General features: G+C 44.7%; 1 protein-coding gene across 3 annotated transcripts in view; it reads right to left on the bottom strand.

Annotated features, from left to right (window-relative positions):
• Positions 1-204: 204 nt before the first annotated feature.
• Positions 205-20,985, bottom strand: part of VWC2L (von Willebrand factor C domain containing 2 like) — a 356,174-nt gene continuing 335,393 nt past the window's right edge. Inside the window, exon 5 of one of the 3 annotated variants that reach the window (XM_077272260.1) lies at positions 205-4,812. Coding sequence is in view for 1 of the 3 variants with exons in the window: in XM_077272259.1 (XP_077128374.1) it covers positions 4,664-4,812 (149 nt within the window). In the remaining 2 variants the exon portion in view is untranslated. The remainder of the gene's footprint in view (positions 4,813-20,985) is intronic. The other 2 variants (XM_077272259.1, XM_077272258.1) reach the window with 2 other exon arrangements.

Below are 20,985 nucleotides of genomic sequence, written 5' to 3'. Positions count from 1 at the left end.
TAAAGGCTTCCGAATATTAGAATTTCCTAGGAATAATTTAGCCTAAACGCAGAAGCTGCAGAAGTTACTGCCAGGTCATGTAAGAGTTGTGAGAAAATGAGGAAGCATGGAAAGTAGTATTTGGCTGAAGTGCCACGTAGATACTGCTTTATGCGTATGACCACTAGTTAGGCACTTCTACATGGTTAAGACTATTTGGCACTGCCATTAGGTTGGCACTGCAGTTTGGGTACAACTATGTTTGGCACTGCCATTAGGTAGGCACTGCAGTTTGGGCACTACTCTGTTTGGCACTGTCATTAGGTTGGCACTGCCGTTTGGGCATTACTATGTTTAGCACTGCCATTAGGTTGTCACTGCAGTTTAGGCACTATGTTTGGCACTGTCATTAAGTTGGCACTGCATTTTGGGCACTACTCTGTTTGGCACTGCCACTCGGTTGGCACTGCAGTTTTGGCACTACTATATTTACTATGTTTGGCACTGCCATTACGTTGGCACTGCAGTTTGGACACTACTATGGCACTGCCATTAGGATGGTACTGCAGTTTGGGCACTACTATGTTTGGCACTGCCATTAGGTTGGCACTGCAGTTTGGACACTACTATGGCACTGCCATTATGTTGGTACTGCAGTTTGGGCACTACTATGTTTGGCACTGCCATTAGGTTGGCACTGCAGTTTCGGCACTACTATGTTTGGCACTGCCATTAGGTTGGCACTGCAGTTTGGGCACTACTATGTTTGGCACTGCTGTTTGTCTGCTGACGTATAGCTAGCATGTCTTCATAGGCACAACTATAGACATTGATATTTGGCTAGCAGAACTACATAGATGATACTATATGACTGGCACCAACTTATTGATAGGAAATCCATACGTGACTTAATATACTGTATGACCACTACTATGACAATGGTATGTCCTTTTATGCCATCACTATACCGTTGATCCCTGTATGTGTCAAGTGTGGGTATCACGTGACCCGAAATCTGTATATATATTAAAGACTGTGTGCATGGAAATTATTGGTCAAGTGGAATAACCTTTAAGATGGCTCCATGGTATTTTGCTATTTTTTCCCCAATTCTTATACAGGGGTGTATAGGCTGTAGGGCATAAGGTTTTATATTGATGTGTTCAGCTGTTCCTCTCATACCTGAGACTCCTCCAGTCAACAACCAAAAACATGTTATGTGTATAATACTAATAGACAATGTCATTTGGCCATCCCTTTCCAGTAGGGTGTCGTTAGACACATGTGCCAGGGGTGCCACAGTATATTGATATGACCATGATTATCAATCATTTTAGAAGAACAAGTGGGAAGAATTGGAGATGGACAAATCTGAAGAGATTAGATGTCATCAAATAATGCAAATTTATCATGGAAATATTTATGGAAAATGTGCATTGAATGTTCTTCATTATGCACTGGGTCTACCTTCTAACCATTGATAGCTGTCCAACGTGCCCACAGACCACCAAAACGATCCTTCATGCATCTCCTTTTTGCCTTCACATGTTGCACCCCCTTCTTTAGCCTGCTTCACTCTGGGCCAAGGCTTCTGGCCAACTAGGCCCCTGACGTTCCTGTGTGACCTGAAAGCCTTGGAGGACACACGTCATGATGTCATGTCCCGCAGTGCAATAGTGCGGAAAGCAGGGATTTCAAAGGTCTAGTTGGCCGGAAGCCTAGGCATAGAGTAAAGCAGGCTGAAGAAGATTTATGTGAATGGAAGGCGAAAAGAAGAGATATGCTGAATGTACAGCAGGTGGCGAGGGCTATGGGACAGATGAGCGATGGGGTCAGTATTACTATTATTATTATTTTTAAATATTTCATTGGCCCTCCTCTATGGTTTAGCAAAATGGTGGACAACTGGCTGCCATTTTGCTAAAGTTGTGAGAAGCAAATTACAGAAAATCTGTAATCTGGAAAATAATAATTTTTGTAAAATTTGAAAGAATTCAATTCCACGAGAATAAATTTGCCGATCTCTAAGAAAAATCCTTTGTAGAATATTTTCATTAAAAATATAATTTTGGTAATCAGTCAGATAAATCGGATCTCAATTTATGATTGATCATACAATAATACAACGACCACTTACAGTGAATATCAAGTGAGATAATATGCCTCATCATGGAGTCCCTGCTGTTTCGGTTATGATTTTCGAAGCTACTAAAGAATAGAAGATATTCAGGACATTATCTACAAAATAATGATGAAAGCGGCAACAAATTGATGGAGGACATGCAACTCTTAGATGACAAAGCTTCAAAAAGTGGAAAATTGCAAAGCAAGTTTCGTAAGTAAATTGATTCCAACAAAACACTACTTGAATTCTTTAAGTGTTTAGAAGGTCTCTTGAAGTAAGTTATAAGTAGAATTCACTGTTTTTGACATTTTTTTTTTACAAAAACCTTGATTAATATTATATAGTTGCAAAACCACTAAAATAAACTGATGTATTGTGAATATACCTTGCATATACGAGAAAGATTAAAGAGTATCTAAACTTTTTTATGTAATTATTTTCCACGCTTTGCAAAGGAATGAATTTTTCCAATACACAACTTTACATCATTACCTTATTTTCCATACTTCTCTCTTAAACACTAAGTAGCAGTGCTGTTTCAATGCCCAAATCATGCTCTTTTAGAAGCCCCTTTTAACTGCTGCCCAGTAAGATCCTTAAAATTTATTAAGACAATTAAAGGAAATCTGTCGGCAGATTTTTGCTATGTAATCTGAACAGCATGATGTAGGGACTGAGACCCCAATTCTAGCACTGAGACCCCAAATCATGCTCTTTTAGAAGCCCCTTTTAACTGCTGCCCAGTAAGATCCTTAACATTTATTAAGACAATTAAAGGAAATCTGTCGGCAGATTTTTGCTATGTAATCTGAACAGCATGATGTAGGGACTGAGACACCCCAATTCTAGCACTTAGTTTACAGGTTGCAGCAGTTTTGAAAGAACTGTTGCAGATCTAGCAGAGCTCAGAGTGCTGAGAATTGTGTAACCCTGCCTACACCACTGGTTAGCAGTGTTCTGTCAATATACAATGTACACAGAAAGCTGCCAATCAGTGGTGGTTGGACCAGGAGTTACAATCTCCTGATGATGAAACAGTGATTATTTTGAAACAGGAAAATACAGCCCAGTAAGTGACACATCTCTGTAATCCATGACTCCGTCCCTATATTATACTGTTTTGAGATTTCATAGCAAAAGGCAGCTGACAGATTCCCTTTAAAATATGGTGGCTCCCCTGTCGGAGTAAGTCCCATACACAGGCTGTTTGAATGTGGTGTATGGATCTTTGTGAGCAGCAGTTAAAAGAAGCTTCAAAAGGCACATGAACTGGGCATTGAAATCTATGGTGTCTCTAAAACTTACCAAAGTTATTTATTTATTTAATAATATCTCTACTTGTTTTTTTCAGCAAAAAAATGTGAATGTATGTTATGTAGCCTCTCTGTACTCCAAATGATCAAAACTACTTGCTTTCACAGACTGAGCAGACTTCGGTTTGCTTGGAAACCATACTATATTATGTTTTCATATTTTTGGCATTGATTGCATTTGTTTTAAAGGGAAGCTGTCATTGGAAAATTTACCTATTCTTTAAATTAGTTTCTGTTTAAATAATTTTTAAACAATTCTGCCTATGGTTTTTAGTTTTCTTTTTGTATATGTAACAATCTGTATTAAAAATAAAAAATAGAAATCTTCTAGTTTTCACATTGGCTACTGGGGCTTTATTACACCCTAATTTCCGGTTGTTTCAGGAAACAATACATGTACATAGCCACAATGAACGGAATTGACCCTCTCTTTTAGATTGAAGTATCTAATGAGCCTATGAAAAAGTAATTGTGAAGGAAGGGGAAGCAGGGTCAGTTGTGACATTGTCTATTGTGATTGATGGATCCTGTGTTATCAGTATGGAGGTGCTACCTGTCACTGTAAGCCTGCCTATAATGATGTGCAGACTTCATGAAACCTCTTCCTGTAAGGATAGGAAGTATGAGTCTAAAAGAGCCCCAATGGTCATTGTGAAATTTGCCAGATTGCTCATTTTGCTTTAGTTTATAAATACACATCATGAATGATATGAAAAAAATACAAATTTACATTGTCAAGGAAATATACATGTAACACGAAAACCTTATGGTGATTTTCTGATGATGGCTTTCCTTTACTGTGACTACGGACTAGTGTAGATTGCGAATTTTATTGGAGCACACAAATTCAAGGTTTGCAAAATATGGCAGGAAATAACAGGAGACTACAAAGAAAGAAAAGATTGTCAGGTGAACTGGTCGGGAACCGATGAAATGGAACCAACGTTTCCTCACAGTGTCACACTAGAAAGTCTCGGCGTTCTGTTTGGTTAAACCTTGTCATAAAATTGAAGCCGCCCCCAGAGGAGGACATTACGTGATGCAGAGCTGTGTGTGAAGTTCATTGCCGTGTACATAGCTGGATCCGGCACAATCTAACACCTTTACATAAGAAGGGACCATTGTTTGTGCCTGTATCCTCTGTGCTGCTCTTGTCCAATGTTTTTTGAAGTCTTAAGAGTTTATCTAGTCCATGAGCTCGGATGTCGAGGCAGCCCCTCACATATCTGGCATAGGCACCGCATGTCTATAGGGTTGGCTTCCCATGGCACTCTCTTTTTGAACACTGTGCCGGTTTCCACCAGTCTCCGTTGTGGCAGTGACAAATGTTACAATCATCCACTTTGACTTCAATCCCTGCTGGGATGATAGTGGTGCCTGCAAAGCAGTTTGGTCCTGAAAATGGAGAAAAATATCAGAATTAAAATTGGATCAATATTGGTCCAATACATCTGAATACAGTGAAATGATCAAACTTGCCACAAACAAAAGACTGACTTACATGGCACAATATTCGGAAGAATCCGGAAATAGTGATATTAAAAGGATTGTTGGGGATTTTACTGTATTTTTAACACTAGTAATGCTTTAAAGGGAATCTGTCACACCAAAATTCGCCTATAAGCTGCGGCCACCGCCATCAGGGGCTTATCTACAGAATTCTGTAATGCTGTAGATAAGCCCCCGATGTCACCTGCAAGATGAGAAAAAGAGGTTAGATTATACTCACCTGGGGGGCGGTCCCACTTAGGTCCGATCCGATGGGCGTTGCGGTCCGGGGCTTCCCATCTTCATACGATGGCGTCCTCTTCTTTGCTTCCTGTCGCGGCTCCGATGCAGGCATACTTTATCTGCCCTGTTGAGGGCAGAGCAACGTACTGCAGTGCGCAGGCGCCGGGAAAGGTCAGAGAGGCGCAGTGCCTGTGCACTGCAGCCCTTTGCTCTGCTCTCAACAGGGCAGACAAAGTACATCTGCGCAGGAGCCATGACAGGAAGCAAAGAAGAGGATGACATCGTACGAAGATGGGAGGTGCCGGACCCGGACCGCATCGGGACCACCCCTGGGTGAGTATAATATCACCTGCTTTTCTTATCTTTCAGGTTACATCGGGAACTTATCTACGGCATTACAGAATGCTGTAGATAAGACCCTGATGCCGGTGGCCGCAGCTTATAGGCGAATTTTGGGGTGACAGGTTCCCTGTAAAAGAATATCATAAATAACACCCACTTTACTAATCTCCACTTGCTCCGTTCCACTGCTGCCCAGGTCCCTCCACCATGTTTGTACTTCTTGTTCCATCCAGGCAGACATGTCACCTCAATACTGACTCAACCCAACAGAAAGTACAGACACTAGTAGGGACCTGGGCAGGATCAGATTGGAAACAGCAAATTAGCGGTATGGGGAATATTATTATTATTTATTTATTTAAAGCATTCTGAGCATTTTTGTTAATGTTTAGTGACTTTACAACTAGAGCTGAGCAGACGTTCTTGGATAAGGTCTTGTCCGAGCATGCTCGGGTGTTATCTGAGCGTGCTCGTATATTATGTTCCAGTCCCTGCAGCTGCATGATTTGCGGCTGTTAGGGAATCCCCACATGGGTTGAGACTGTCTAACAGACGCAAATCATGCAGCCGCAGGGACTGGAACATAATACACAAGCACGTCCAGAAGCTCAGATAACACCTGAGCATGCTCGGAAAAGACGTTATCTGAGCACATTCTCTCATCACTATTTACAACTAGTGATGAGTGAGCGTGCTCGGATAAGGGGGTTATCCGAGAACATTCGTGTCCTAATTAAGTATTTTCGGCATGATAAAAAAAAAAAATGTGCAAGTCACCGCGGCTGCATGTCTTGCGACTGTTTGACAGCTGTAACACATGCAGGGATTGTCTAACGAACAGGCAATCCCTCCATGTGCTGTGTCTGTCGAACAGCCATGAGACATGCAGCCGCAGCAACTGGAGCATTTTTTTTTGAGCATATGGAAATACTCGATTAGGACACGAGCACACTCGGATAACCCACCTTATCCGAGCACGCTCACTCATCAGTATTTACAACCCCTTTTAAAGAGAATCTGTCAGCAGCTCTTGCTATCTAATCTGAGGACAGCATGATGTAGGAATTAAAACACTGAATTCAGCGATGTGTCACTTGTTAAGCTATGTGCTGTTGCTTCCATACAATGAAGGTTTTATCACCAGGACATTATCACTTCCAGGAATACAGTGCATGTGAGCCCCTGGTCGGACCATACCTCCTCCTCTGATAAGCAGCTCACTGTCAATAGACAATGTACACAGAAAGCTGTGCTGTAGGCCGGGTTACTTTTCTGAGCTCTGCTACGTGCTACATGCTACATCTAAAAACTCTGATTGTGTCACAACTGCTGCACTCAGTAAACTAAGTGACACATTGCTGAATTCAGGGTCTTTTCCTACATCATGCTGCTCTCAGATGAGGTAGCAAAAACCTGCTGACAGATTCCATTTAAGCAAAATTTACACATAAAGCTTTAGTTTGCTAAACAATTGAACCCTCAGCTCTGTGGACATTACTAGAGATTAGTGGATATTTTGAAATTCATATTTGCCAGCTTTGCCGAATTTTTCCACAAAATTTGATTTGCGGCAAATCTAAATACCGCAAAGACTCTCTGTGCCAGGAATATACGTGTATAACACTCTGAGGTCTTGTAGCACTCTAATAAAGTCCTTTTGAGCACTTTAATGCAAAAACAAAATTATGTCAGAGGGGTACTAAGCTGCCCTCCTTGCAATCAGTGAGCAGAATTAAAAATGATGTTGTTAAGGTGTGGATGCTACAGTATATCTCAAATCAATCACCGAATAGTTACACTGACTCTGCAGATCCAGCACCTCCTTATCTCTTGAATCGTATTCTTATTCACAGACCTAGAGACTACCACTCCCATTTTCAATGGGCTTCAGCACTACACTAGTGCACGACAATCAGATTTCAGCTTTTTTCTATCCCTATGTGAAATAAGCTGTGCGCACTGGCCTCCTATACCTAGGCTGTGAAAAGTGGCCACTGCATTCCCTGCCCTCAACTTTTATAATCTCTGTGATTGTCCCCCTGATTGGCTGTGCTAGATCATATGATGCGATATTGCAATGCATTTTGGGTAAGCTTGCTTGGCCACGCCTGACATCATGAGCTCATTCTTTTGACATGGTTGTTGTAATCCTCAGCAGTATGTGAAAACTGAATTGGGCAAGTTTTGTGTGTGATCCCCACAAATTGAACTGCAAATTATTCAAATTTACCTGACCAGAGAATTTCAGAAAATCCATCCTAAAGTCAATTCACAGTGAATCAATCCGCTTATCTCTAGACTTTACCTAATTTTTTTTCCAATTCTCTGATTACACTCCCCACTATTTTAAAGCACACACCCTATAAACTTAGCCCTTAACGGCAGCCGGCCTCATTAATGAAGGTGCCTTACCTATTTTTTGTGGGAGCCTTATTTTCTAATTTTTGTGGCCACCACAGTTAAGGTGTTAATACACTTAAAAATGCTGTTTGACCCCATCGTAAACTTCCTGCCCTCCTGCTATCTGCAGTGACATATCTACTGTGTGAACAAACCATGGAGCATATTAAGACTTGTCATGCCTAATCCTTCTTTTCCCCAAATCTCCAGTGGAGTTTCAAGCGACTCTAAAACATAATTAGTTGGCTGATCCCACTTAAATTAACATATTCTAACAAATATTTTTCTGATGTATATGAATCTGTCACCAAGTTTTTGTTTCCCCATCTGATAGCAGCATGATGTAGGGGCAGAGACCCTGATTCCATTGGTTTGTCACTTAATGGGCTGTTTGCTACATTTTTTATAAAATCACTGGTTTATACTACTGCAGATCTACCAGTTCTCTGAATGCTGAGCGCTATATAACCCCGCCCACACCACTGATTGGCTGATTTCTGCTTATGAATTGTGAACACAGAAAGCAGTCATGTGGGCGTGGCTGGACTACCTGTCAGCAGGTCAAGTAGTCCCCTAGTGATAATCTCCAGCTGATAAAACAGTAGTTTTATAAAAACTACACTAAGCAGTCCAGCAAGTGATACATCATACATTGGTGAAAGATTCCCTTCAAGTCTCTTAGGAAACTGATTTGTATAGTCAATGGGATCAGAAGTCATATTAATGATGCAGACAGGAGATTGCAGACATTTTAAAATGTCAATTATGTTGCATGGCGGTGTAGATATTCCAGGAGCACATAAAATGGAGGCTTTAAGACTGGAATTTATTAAGTGCTGAAAATGGTATAATATATGTTCAGCCTAAACTTTGTGATTTAAGGTATGTGTGTGCACATTGGGGGCGTAAGCAGCAGACTGTGAATTTATAAAAGATGCAGGCTACTTAAAGAATTCAGTACATCTTATCAGTGGCATGAGCCAGAAATGCTACTCCAGTCAATGAGCATGAAACACCAGCATTTTTAATAAATTGACAGGTGGGCGAAGCCACACCCCATTTTGTACTGGCTCCTCCCCATCTCCACCCCATTCTGGAGTAGCTGCTTCAAACCGGGTTATAACGCGAAATATCACAACCAAAAATTGTGACTTTTCAAAGCTTTGATGAATCAGTTTAAAATGTGAGCGCATGAGGCTTCCCTGGATAAATGATTCCTCTGGAGTCTGAGGTTTCTTGGGGAAGCAATTTTCCCAAAGGTCAATTACCTCTTTCATGTCAACCCCATTTTCTACCAAAGGTCTGTGATTAATGTGCTGCCTTCACAATGTTACTGTCTTTGTTCCCTTTTCTTACTATGATTGCGAATGATAACATATTTTACTTGTTTGTAAGTCTTGGGGGATGGCCTCTCCACAAATTTGGGGGTCTTTTCCCCCTGATAGTCACTATTCTATTTGTATTTACTGACTTTATAACATTATTGCCTGGTAAGCTCCCATCCTCCATGATGATAATATTGCCGGCTTATCTCGTTTCATTTAGGCAGGTGGATATTCATAACCTATGGATGACATTGTTAATTACATCTATTTTTGTAATGCAGTGACATGTATCTGCAACTTGTCCATGATAAAAGTCCCGTGTATGGGCTCTCCACCATGTATGGGCTCTCCACCGTGTATGGGCTCTCCACCATGTATGGGCTCTCCATCGTGTATGGGCTCTCCACCATGTATGGGCTCTCCACCGTGTATGGGCTCTCCATCGTGTATGGGCTCTCCATCGTGTATGGGCTCTCCACCATGTATGGGCTCTCCACCGTGTATGGGCTCTCCATCGTGTATGGGCCCTCCACCATGTATGAGCTCTCCACCGTGTATGGGCTCTCCACCGTGTATGGGCTCTCCACCATGTATGGCCTCACAACCGTGTATGGGCAAGCCACTGTGTATGGGCTTGCCAGTGTATGGGCTCTCCACCATATGTGGGCAAGCCACCATGTATGGGCAGGCCACCATGTATGGGCTCTCCACTGTGTATGGGCTTGCCACCGTGTATGGGCTTGCCACCATGTATTGGCTCTCCACTGCATATGGGCTCGCCACCGTGTATCGGCTCGCCACCATGTATGGGCTCGCCACCATGTATGGTCTCTCCATCGTATATGGGCTCGCCACAGTGTATGGGCTCTCCACCATATTTGGGCAAGCCACCATGTATGGGCTCTCCACCATGTATGGGCTCTCCACCATGTATGGGCTCTCCACCATATGTGGGCAAGCCACCATGTATGAGCTCTCTACTGTGTATGGGCTCGCCACCGTGTATGGGCTTGCCAACGTGTATTGGCTCTCCACTGTGTATGGGCTCACCACCGTATATGGGCTCTTGACAGTGTATGTGCTCGCCACTGTGCTTGGGCTCCCCACCTTGTATGGGCTCTCCACCATGTATGGGTTCTCCACTGGGTATGGGCTCTCCACCATGTATGGTCTCCCCATAGTGTATGGGCTCGCCACCCTATATGGGCTCTCCACCGGCTATGGGCTCTCCACCGTATATGGGCTCTGCACCGGGTATGGGCTCTCCACCATGTATGAGCTCTCCACTGTTTATGAGTTCTCCATCATGTATGGGCTCTCCTCCGGGTATGGGCTCTCCACAGTGTATGGACTTTCCACCATGTATGGGCTCTCCACGGTGTATGGCCTTGCCACTGTGCATGGGCTCACCACTGTGCATGGGCTCTCACTGTGCATGGGCTCTCCACCGTGCTTGGGCTCTCCACCTTGTATGGGCTCTCCACCATGTATGGGTTCTCCACCATGTATGGGCTCTCCACTGGGTCTCCACTGGGTATGCGCTCTCCACCATGTATGGGCTCGCCACCCTATATGGGCTCTTCACCGGGTATGGGCTCTTTTACCGTATATGGGCTCTCCACCGGGTATGGGCTCTTCACCGTGTATGGGCTCTCCACTGTGTACGAGTTCTCCATCATGTATGGGCTCTCCACCGGGTATGGGCTCTCCACAGTGTATGGGCTTTCCACCATGTATGGGCTCTCCACGGTGTATGGGCTCGCCACCGTGTATCGGCTCGCCACCATGTATGGGCTCGCCACCATGTATGGTCTCTCCATCGTATATCGTGCATGGGCTCACCACTGTGCATTGCCTCTCACTGTGCATGAGCTCTCCACCGTGCTTGGGCTCTTCACCGTGTATGGGCTCTCCACTGTGTATGGGCTCTCCACTGTGTATGGGCTCTCCACCATGCATGGGTTCTCCACCATGCATGGGCTCTCCACCGTGCTTGGGCTCTCCACCATGTATGGGCTTGCCACCATGTATGGGTTCGCCACCATGCATGGGCTCTCCACCATGTATGGGTTCTCCACCATGTATGGGCTCTCCACTGGGTATGGGCTCTCCACCATGTATGGGCTCTCCACAGTGTATGGGCTCTCCATCGTGTATGGGCTCTCCACCATGTATGGGCTCTCCACCGTGTATGGGCTCTCCATCGTGTATGGGCTCTCCACCATGTATGGGCTCTCCACCGTGTATGGGCTCTCCATCGTGTATGGGCTCTCCACCATGTATGAGCTCTCCACCGTGTATGGGCTCTCCAACGTGTATGGGCTCTCCACCATGTATGGCCTCACAACCGTGTATGGGCAAGCCACTGTGTATGGGCTTGCCAGTGTATGGGCTCTCCACCATATGTGGGCAAGCCACCATGTATGGGCAGGCCACCATGTATGGGCTCTCCACTGTGTATGGGCTTGCCACCGTGTATGGGCTTGCCACCATGTATTGGCTCTCCACTGCGTATGGGCTCGCCACCGTGTATGGGCTCGCCACCATGTATGGGCTCGCCACCATGTATGGTCTCTCCATCGTATATGGGCTCGCAACAGTGTATGGGCTCTCCACCATATTTGGGCAAGCCACCATGTATGGGCTCTCCACCATGTATGGGCTCTCCACCATGTATGGGCTCTCCACCATATGTGGGCAAGCCACCATGTATGAGCTCTCTACTGTGTATGGGCTCGCCACCGTGTATGGGCTTGCCAACGTGTATTGGCTCTCCACTGTGTATGGGCTCACCACCGTATATGGGCTCTTGACAGTGTATGTGCTCGCCACTGTGCTTGGGCTCCCCACCTTGTATGGGCTCTCCACCATGTATGGGTTCTCCACTGGGTATGGGCTCTCCACCATGTATGGGCTCTCCATAGTGTATGGGCTCGCCACCCTATATGGGCTCTTCACCGACTATGGGCTCTCCACCGTATATGGGCTCTGCACCGGGTATGGGCTCTCCACCATGTATGAGCTCTCCACTGTTTATGAGTTCTCCATCATGTATGGGCTCTCCACCGGGTATGGGCTCTCCACAGTGTATGGGCTTTCCACCATGTATGGGCTCTCCACGGTGTATGGCCTTGCCACTGTGCATGGGCTCACCACTGTGCATGGGCTCTCACTGTGCATGGGCTCTCCACCGTGCTTGGGCTCTCCACCATGTATGGGCTCTCCACCATGCATGGGCTCACCACCATGCATGGGCTCTCCACCGTGCATGGGCTCTCACTGTGCATGGGCTCTCCACCATGCTTGGGCTCTCCACTGTGTATGGGCTCACCACCGTGTATGGGCTCTCCATCGTATATGGGCTCACCAATGTATGGGCTCTCCACCATATTTGGGCAAGCCACCGTGTATGGGCTCTCCACCGTGTATGGGCTCTCCACCATATGTGGGCAAGCCACCGTGCATGGTCTCTCTACTGTGTATTGGCTCTCCACCGTGTATGGGCTCGCCACCGTATATGGGCTCTCTATGGTGTATGTGATCGCCACTGTGCTTGGGCTCTCCACCTTGTATGGGCTCTCCACCATGTATGGGTTCTCCACCATGTATGGGCTCTCCACTGGGTATGCGCTCTCCACCATGTATGGGCTCGCCACCCTATATGGGCTCTTCACCGGGTATGGGCTCTTTTACCGTATATGGGCTCTCCACCGGGTATGGGCTCTTCACCGTGTATGGGCTCTCCACTGTGTACGAGTTCTCCATCATGTATGGGCTCTCCACCGGGTATGGGCTCTCCACAGTGTATGGGCTTTCCACCATGTATGGGCTCTCCACGGTGTATGGGCTCGCCACCGTGCATGGGCTCACCACTGTGCATTGCCTCTCACTGTGCATGAGCTCTCCACCGTGCTTGGGCTCTTCACCGTGTATGGGCTCTCCACTGTGTATGGGCTCTCCACTGTGTATGGGCTCTCCACCATGCATGGGTTCTCCACCATGCATGGGCTCTCCACCGTGCTTGGGCTCTTCACCATGTATGGGCTTGCCACCATGTATGGGCTCGCCACCATGCATGGGCTCTCCACCATGTATGGGTTCTCCACCATGTGTGGGCTCTCCACTGGGTATGGGCTCTCCACCATGCATGGGTTCTCCACCATGCATGGGCTCTCCACCGTGCTTGGGCTCTTCACCATGTATGGGCTTGCCACCATGTATGGGCTCGCCACCATGCATGGACTCTCCACCATGTATGGGTTCTCCACCATGTATGGGCTCTCCACTGGGTATGGGCTCTCCACCATGTATGGGCTCTCCACAGTGTATGGGCTCGCCACCCTATATGGGCTCTTCACCGAGTATGGGCTCTTATACCGTATATGGGCTCTCCACCGGGTATGGGCTCTCCACTGTGTATGGGCTCTCCACTGTGTACGAGTTCTCCATCATGTATGGGCTCTCCACCGGGTATGGGCTCTCCACAGTGTATGGGCTTTCCACCATGTATGGGCTCTCCACGGTGTATGGGCTCGCCACCGTGCATGGGCTCACCACTGTGCATTGCCTCTCACTGTGCATGAGCTCTCCACCATGCTTGGGCTCTTCACCGTGTATGGGCTCTCCACTGTGTATGGGCTCTCCACCATGCATGGGCTCTCCACCATGCATGGACTCTCCACCATGCATGGGCTCTCCACCGTGCTTGGGCTCTTCACCATGTATGGGCTTGCCACCATGTATGGGCTCTCCACCGTGCATGGGCTCACCACCATGCTTGGGCTCTTCACCGTGTATGGGTTCACCACCGTGCATGGGCTCGCCACATGCATGTGCTTGCCACTTTGTATGGGATCTCCACCGTGTATGAGCTAGCTCACTGACAGATTCTCATTTAACCCATTCTGCAGCCAGCAATAGCCAGCACAACTAAAAGGCTATAGAAGATGAACATTGTTTAATGAAGTCCAATTACAAATTATTTTTAGACAAAAATACATGCATTTGGAGGGAACCTGTCACCAGATTTTTGCTATGTAATCTAAGAACAGCATGATACAGTAGCAAAGACCTTGATTCCAGCGATTCGACTTACTGGGCTGCTTCCTTTATTTTGCATTAAATCACTGTTTTTTCAGCATGAGATTATCACTAGAGGAGTATTTGGCCTGCTAGTCCAACTACACTCCCACCACTGATTGACTGCTTTCTGCCTATGCACAGTGTACACAGAGAGCTGCTAATCAGTGGTGAGGGTGGGGTTATACAGAGCTCAGTATTAAGAGGACTGCTGATCCAGTAATATAGGTATCACATCACTGGAATCAGGGTGTTTGTCTAGATATCATGCTGCTCTAAGATGGGATAGTAAAACCTGGTAACAGATTCGCTTTAAGAAGAAAAATATTGTCTCAAAAAGGATCTCCCCGAGTTAGCTAAAATTGTCTCTGACCTTGAGTATCCAACTGAATGTTGTGCCTTGAAAGTTTTATGAAGAATTTGTGATAATAATTTATGTTAATGCAATAGTCAGGGCCGTAACTTTAGCAGGTGTAGGAGTTGCAGTCGCACTTGGGCCCTTGAGCCTAGGGGGCCCCAAAGAACCTTTTGGCTCATATGAGAATACAATAATATTCATTTCCCTGTTGGAAATTTTGCAATAGGGCCCATGAGCTTCAAGCTATGCCACATTTAATAGTTACTCCTAGACCATAACCAACACCAAGTTCTAAGACCGAGCCGGGTCTGCAAGTGACAAGTATTGTTTTACTACTGTATTACAGATCTTACAATGCTTTTGTTATCAGCGCATGTTTAAGCTTTGACAGTCCAATCCCTATGGGCACCAGGGTTCAATAGGAGTCACAGCTAAATTCAGAGAATAGAAAAAGTGACAAGGTTACCGAAGAGTGTCTTAAATGTGACCGTCTCTGCCCTCAATTTACCTGTGGAGCAAATATTTGCTTTCAATTTTTGAAATATACCGTAATAGCCACACTGCGCCTTCTACCATCATGTGTACACATTCAGCATACTTGTATATGTATAGTATTGCAGAAGCTAAGAAACGTAGATTTACAGCATTGACAGATCTGTCACGGAGGTATCGAGAATAATATGTGCCCTGTATGCAGGTATGGAAGCTTCTACTGAATATTTTTGAGCTACTTTATATGTGATTGTCTTATTTTACTTTCAAATAGAGTTGATGCTTAGACAGGAAAGTAATGAGAATCGAATTCCCAGTAGCCTCTCAGCAGTCCAGTTAACCTGCTACAGTTTTTATTTTTACAGGTCGTAGTCTGTGCAACATTGGAAAACCAACAGAAATAGGTTTGTGAGAAATTATAAAAAATAATCCATTCCTTTTCCAGACTAAAACAATGCCAAATCTGTATGGGCTGTGTGTGGTATTGATTTATTTTATTTTAACGGCCTCGGCTCCATATCGAGCCATAGCGACTTGATGTATGAGGGATCTGTAGGAAGATCAATCTTAAGCAAGCCTAGATAGGTCCACCAGGATGTTCTCTGATGTTCTCTTCATTGTTTCAAGACATCGGGTTACTGGTCTTCCTATTCGACTTGTTCCTTCTATTCTCCCGACCATGATGTCCTTCTCCAGTGATTGTTCTCTTCGTATGATGAGTCCAAAGTAGGCAAGTCGTAGCTTGGTCATCCTTGCTTCGAGTGACATGTATGGCTTGATTTGTCCTAAAATTAATTTGTTTATGCTTCTTGCCATTCAAATTATTAATAACATCCTTCTCTTGTTTCTTTAAGTCCAGATTTTGAATCCGTATGTTACCACAGAAAAGACCAAACTATGCGCGAGCCATCTCTTCATCGCCAGTGAACTGTTCCTCAATTTGAAGACCTTGTCCAGTGACTCCAGTGACTTCCGGTGTCATCATTGCATCTTGAATGATCATTGATCTGAGTAGGTTGAAGTCCTTTAAAATTTCCAGTTCTTCGCTGTCCATCTCACATACAGTATGTCCCAGTCACATGTTCGAGCTTTGCATCTTGACAATCCATAATAAGTCCTTCATTCCATCTACACTTGTTGCTATCAATGTTGTATCGTCTGCGTATTTAAGATCATTGATGACTCATCTAGCAATTTTTATTCCTTCTTTTACGGCAAGTCCAGCCTTCCTGAAACTAGATTCTGCATGTAAATTGAAGAGAAATGGTGACAGGATGCAGCCTTGTCTGACGCCTCGCTCTACTTTGAGCTATTCCATGTCGCCGTGTTCCGTTCGGACTGTTGCTTCTTGGTTGATGTAAAGGATCAGATGGTTCAGCACACCAATATCCTTCATGGTATTCCAAAGTTTCTGGTGATCAACACAGTTGAAGGGTTTGCTGTAGTTGATGAAACAAAAATAAATCTTGTTGTATTATTTGCCCTTTTTACCTTATCCATCTAATATTTGCAATCACATCTCTTGTTCCTCTTGTTAAAGTAACTGTCTTTGCAGGATCTTTGGCAGTAGAATCGGTGCAATAGTACAATAGTTTCCACAGTTGGTAGCATCTCCCTTCGGAAAAGGGTCTGGTACTGAAGCTCATTTTAATTCATGAATGGGGCAGAGCTGTCATCAGATAAAGCTTCTTTTATCAGATCCTTTCTTTTAACCTCATACAATCCACTTTAAAGTTAAGACTTCCATACACATTAGACTGAAGTCCTCCGAACCCATCGATATAGCCAGGATCGTCTAACAGTATAATGTGTGTTAGGCCGGGGTCACACTAGACCGTAATACGGACGAGTGCTATGCGATAAAAAATCGCATAGCACTCGGCCCAATGTTAATCTATGGTTCAGCTCCCATCATCCGATATTTTCTCCACCGTATTTCAGATCCGAGGGAACTCGCAGCAGGCTGCGATTGTCAGCGTATCTCGGCCGAGACTCGCCAATGCAAGTCTATGGGTGCGAGAAAAAATCGGATTACACACGGACCATGCGTGTGCATTGCGAGAAATATGCAGCGGTGTTCTATAGAAAAGCCGGTAATTCAATTGCCGGCTTTGCATTTCTCCTTCACAAACCCGACAGGATATGAGACATGGTTTACATACAGTAAACCATCTCATATCCCCCTTTTTTTTGCATATTCCACACTACTAATGTTAGTAGTGTGTATGTGCAAAATTTGGCCGCTGTAGCTGCTAAAATAAAGGGTTAAATGGCGGAAAAAATTGGTGTGGGCTCCCGCGCAATTTTCTCCGCCAGAATGGTAAAGCCAGTGACTGAGGGCAGATATTAATAGCCAGGAGAGGGTCCATGGTTATTGGCCCCCCCGTGGCTAAAACATCTGCCCCCAGCCACCCCAGAAAAGGCACATCTGGAAGATGCGCCTATTCTGGCACTTGGCCACTCTCTTCCCACTCCCTGTAGCGGTGGGATATGGGGTAATGAAGGGTTAATGCCACCTTGCTATTGGAAGGTGACATTAAGCCAGATTAATAATGGAGAGGCGTCAATTATGTCACCTATCCATTATTAATCCAATTGTTGGAAAGGGTTAAAAAAACACACACACACACACATGATTTAAAAGTATTTTAATGAAATAAACACAGCGGTTGTTGTAATAATTTATTGCTCTCTCAATCCATTTTCAGACCCTCGCTTGGCAAAACAATAAACACACAATATACATACCTTCTCTGATGTCCTATCACGTCCCACGAGGTAATCCATCTGGAGGGGTTAACTAATATTACAGGCACGAGCTGCGATAAACCACTCGCTCGTGTCTGTAATTTTTCACAGATATCGCGCTGAATGAAATATAAATACAGAATATATATATATGTGTCTCAATGACATATATATATATATATATATATATATATATATGTTTTCCCGAACATTTGAGCACATAAATCCATTAGATGTCGGTTTTGCAAGCTTGCGAGAAAATCTCGGCTTACGGATGCCATACGGATGTCACACGGATGTCACACGGATCATTTGATGCGAGGAAATCACATCCTCGCACTGCACACGGATCACTGTTTTTGAATCATTTGTGCGATTCTCGGCCGTGAAAAACGGACCGTTTTTTTATACGTTAAGTGTGTCCCCGGCCTTATGGGGGGCCTCCCATATACAATTGTTGGGTAGAGATGGATCTGTCCTGCTACACCCCACCCGCATCCTCTCATTCTCCATAGAGATAAGCCGCCATCAGGGCAGTTGCTTAGTGGCTCCCACATAGAGAAGAAAAGACTGACCAGCCGAGCGAAGTGTTCAGCTAGGAGAGATAGCTGTTGAATTAGCGACTGTTCAGCCGACAGCTATCTACTGAATATTTAGTCTAAAGTTTGGTAAGGGTTTCTGAAGTTATGGATGATAGAGTTGATTTAAAGGATTTATGCGGGCTTTTAACATTAATGACCAATTCTGTATGGTCTTTTTAGGCTGGACACTTTTGGCCTGTGAACTAATGCGGATTGACTACATACAAATCACTCGACACTGGTTTACTAGCTAGTTTACACTGACCGACAATTACTCAACGTTTGTTAATACGCTTGTTGACTGATTTGTCAGATTGTCTAAATGCACCTTTTTAGATAGTTTTTTTAACCTAATATTGGTGGCCTGACTCTTGGTATGCCTGTAGATAAAAGGTTTAAAGGGGCCGTGGTGCGCCACTAAAGAAGGACAAAGCTGTTATTCGAAAACTATGTTTTCTCCAAGTATCTGAAAGCGTAAAAACCAATATAATCGATAAAGAGACTGTAGGGTTCCATTTTAAAAAGCCTTAACAACCCTTTGAGGACTTGCTCACATGCAAGAAAATCGGACCAAATGGGGCCGATTACGTTAATGTTATTGGATCAACCTCTGTGTCGGTTTGATCCGAGTGTTAGCTTACTGTGATCCTATTATCTCGCTTGAGAATCGTATCACAGATGTGGAGAAGATGGAAAACGTAATTTCTCCATTCTCTGTGTCTGCGGTAATCAGACTGCACTTGGATGACACCCGAGTGCAGCCCGATGATTCACACACCATAAACTGGTATGGGTGCACGTGATCCAATTTGCGGAGCCTCTTGCGGCATTCTCAGATTGTTTTCTCATGCCGAATCAGCATGAAAAAAAAAGACAGATCTGCACTGCCCCATAGTATGATATTGACTATACTGAGGGCTATCCGATAAAAGGTCAGAGAGCACTCGGAAGGTGTCAGATTCTTTACAAATCTATGGTTAATACACATGTAACTGAACTAAGGTCTATGAATTCAGTTGCATTGAAGTTTACTAAGTAAATGCAAAAATCCTGGTGCCGTGAGGCTTCCCTGCTCACTACACTTTCCCATAATAAGGAGCTTCTCAGACAGAAGTACTTGTGAAACATTAATAACTATGAAATAGTGTGCTGGGAAAGGATAGCAGAAGTCATAAATCACTATGTGAGAGTATTCTGCAGCATTCAGGCAGAGGGGTGGTCAGGGCCACATTTGGGAGAAGTAACCTGCCTCCAGTTATAACGTTACGGATAGATTCTAATCCACGGCGGGCACACAGGTATCGGCTGTCTGCTCTACACTCCATATAATGGATCATTCTCTTCCGGAGCTTGCTTGATGAATGGCAGCATGTCAGCTTTCTGCAAAGAATTTGCATATCTTCACTTGTTACATTTGTCAAACGGTAATATAGGTAGATTTCAGTACATCAGCGTTGAAACGTCTTAAAATTGAAAGGTGTATGAATCTTAAGAAAAAATAACACCGAAAAAGTAGACTGTCATGTCGTAATTTGTACTGAAATGACTGGAGACGACATGAGAAAATGAAAGGTGGTCAATTTTTAGAGTTAGACAATTTACTTTTGAAACTTTTTCAGAATTTTTTAAATGGCTTAATTAACTTGCAGCACATCGTAGCTTATTACAGAATACTCAATTGTAGCCTGGGCTTTGTTCACACTACCATCCCAGGTTCCTCTTACCATTAATTAACACCTACACCCATAGTGAAGTATACCTCTAGCATGGGACGCGGCATGCACCAAACACCCGACGTACGTTTTGGCAGTTAGCCTTCTTCTGGAAAAAGGCTAACCTACGAAACATATGTAGAGTGTTTGGTGCCTGCCAAGTCCCATACTGCAGCTATTACTATAGTTACATTGCTGTTTAAGAGCTTTTATTATTATTATTATTATTATTATTATAGATTTTTATAGCGCCATTTATTCCATGGCGCTTTACATGTGAACGGGGCAAATATAGACAAGTACAATAAACATGAGTAAAACAAGGCACACACAAGTACAGGAGGAGAGAGGACCCTGCCCGCGAGGGCTCACAGTCTACAGGGGATGGGTGAGGATACACCAGGAGAGGGTAGAGCTGGTCATGCGGCGGTTCAGTAGACTGGGGATTACTGCAGGTTGTAGACAGTTAGGTTGTAAATGGCTTTGTATGTCATAGTTAGGGTTTTGAACTGGAGCCTCTGGGCAATAGGAAGCCAGTGAAGGGCCTGGCAGAGAGGAGAGGCTGGGGAGTAACGGGGAGACAGGTGGATTAGTCGGACAGCAGAGTTTAGGATGGATTGGAGTGGTGCCAGAGTGCTAGAGGGGAGGCCAGAGAGTAGGAGATTGCAGTAGTCGAGGCGAGAGATGATAAGGGCATGTACTAGTGTTTTGGTGGTTTCATGGTCAAGGAATGCACGGATCGGGGAAATGTTTTTGAGTTGGAATCGGCAAGAGGAGGCAAGGGCTTGCATATGTGGCTT

The sequence above is a fragment of the Ranitomeya variabilis genome, chromosome 7 (assembly GCF_051348905.1).
Source record: "Ranitomeya variabilis isolate aRanVar5 chromosome 7, aRanVar5.hap1, whole genome shotgun sequence".
Classification (NCBI taxonomy): Eukaryota; Metazoa; Chordata; class Amphibia; order Anura; family Dendrobatidae; genus Ranitomeya; species Ranitomeya variabilis.
This window is presented reverse-complemented; position numbering and strand designations above follow the sequence as displayed.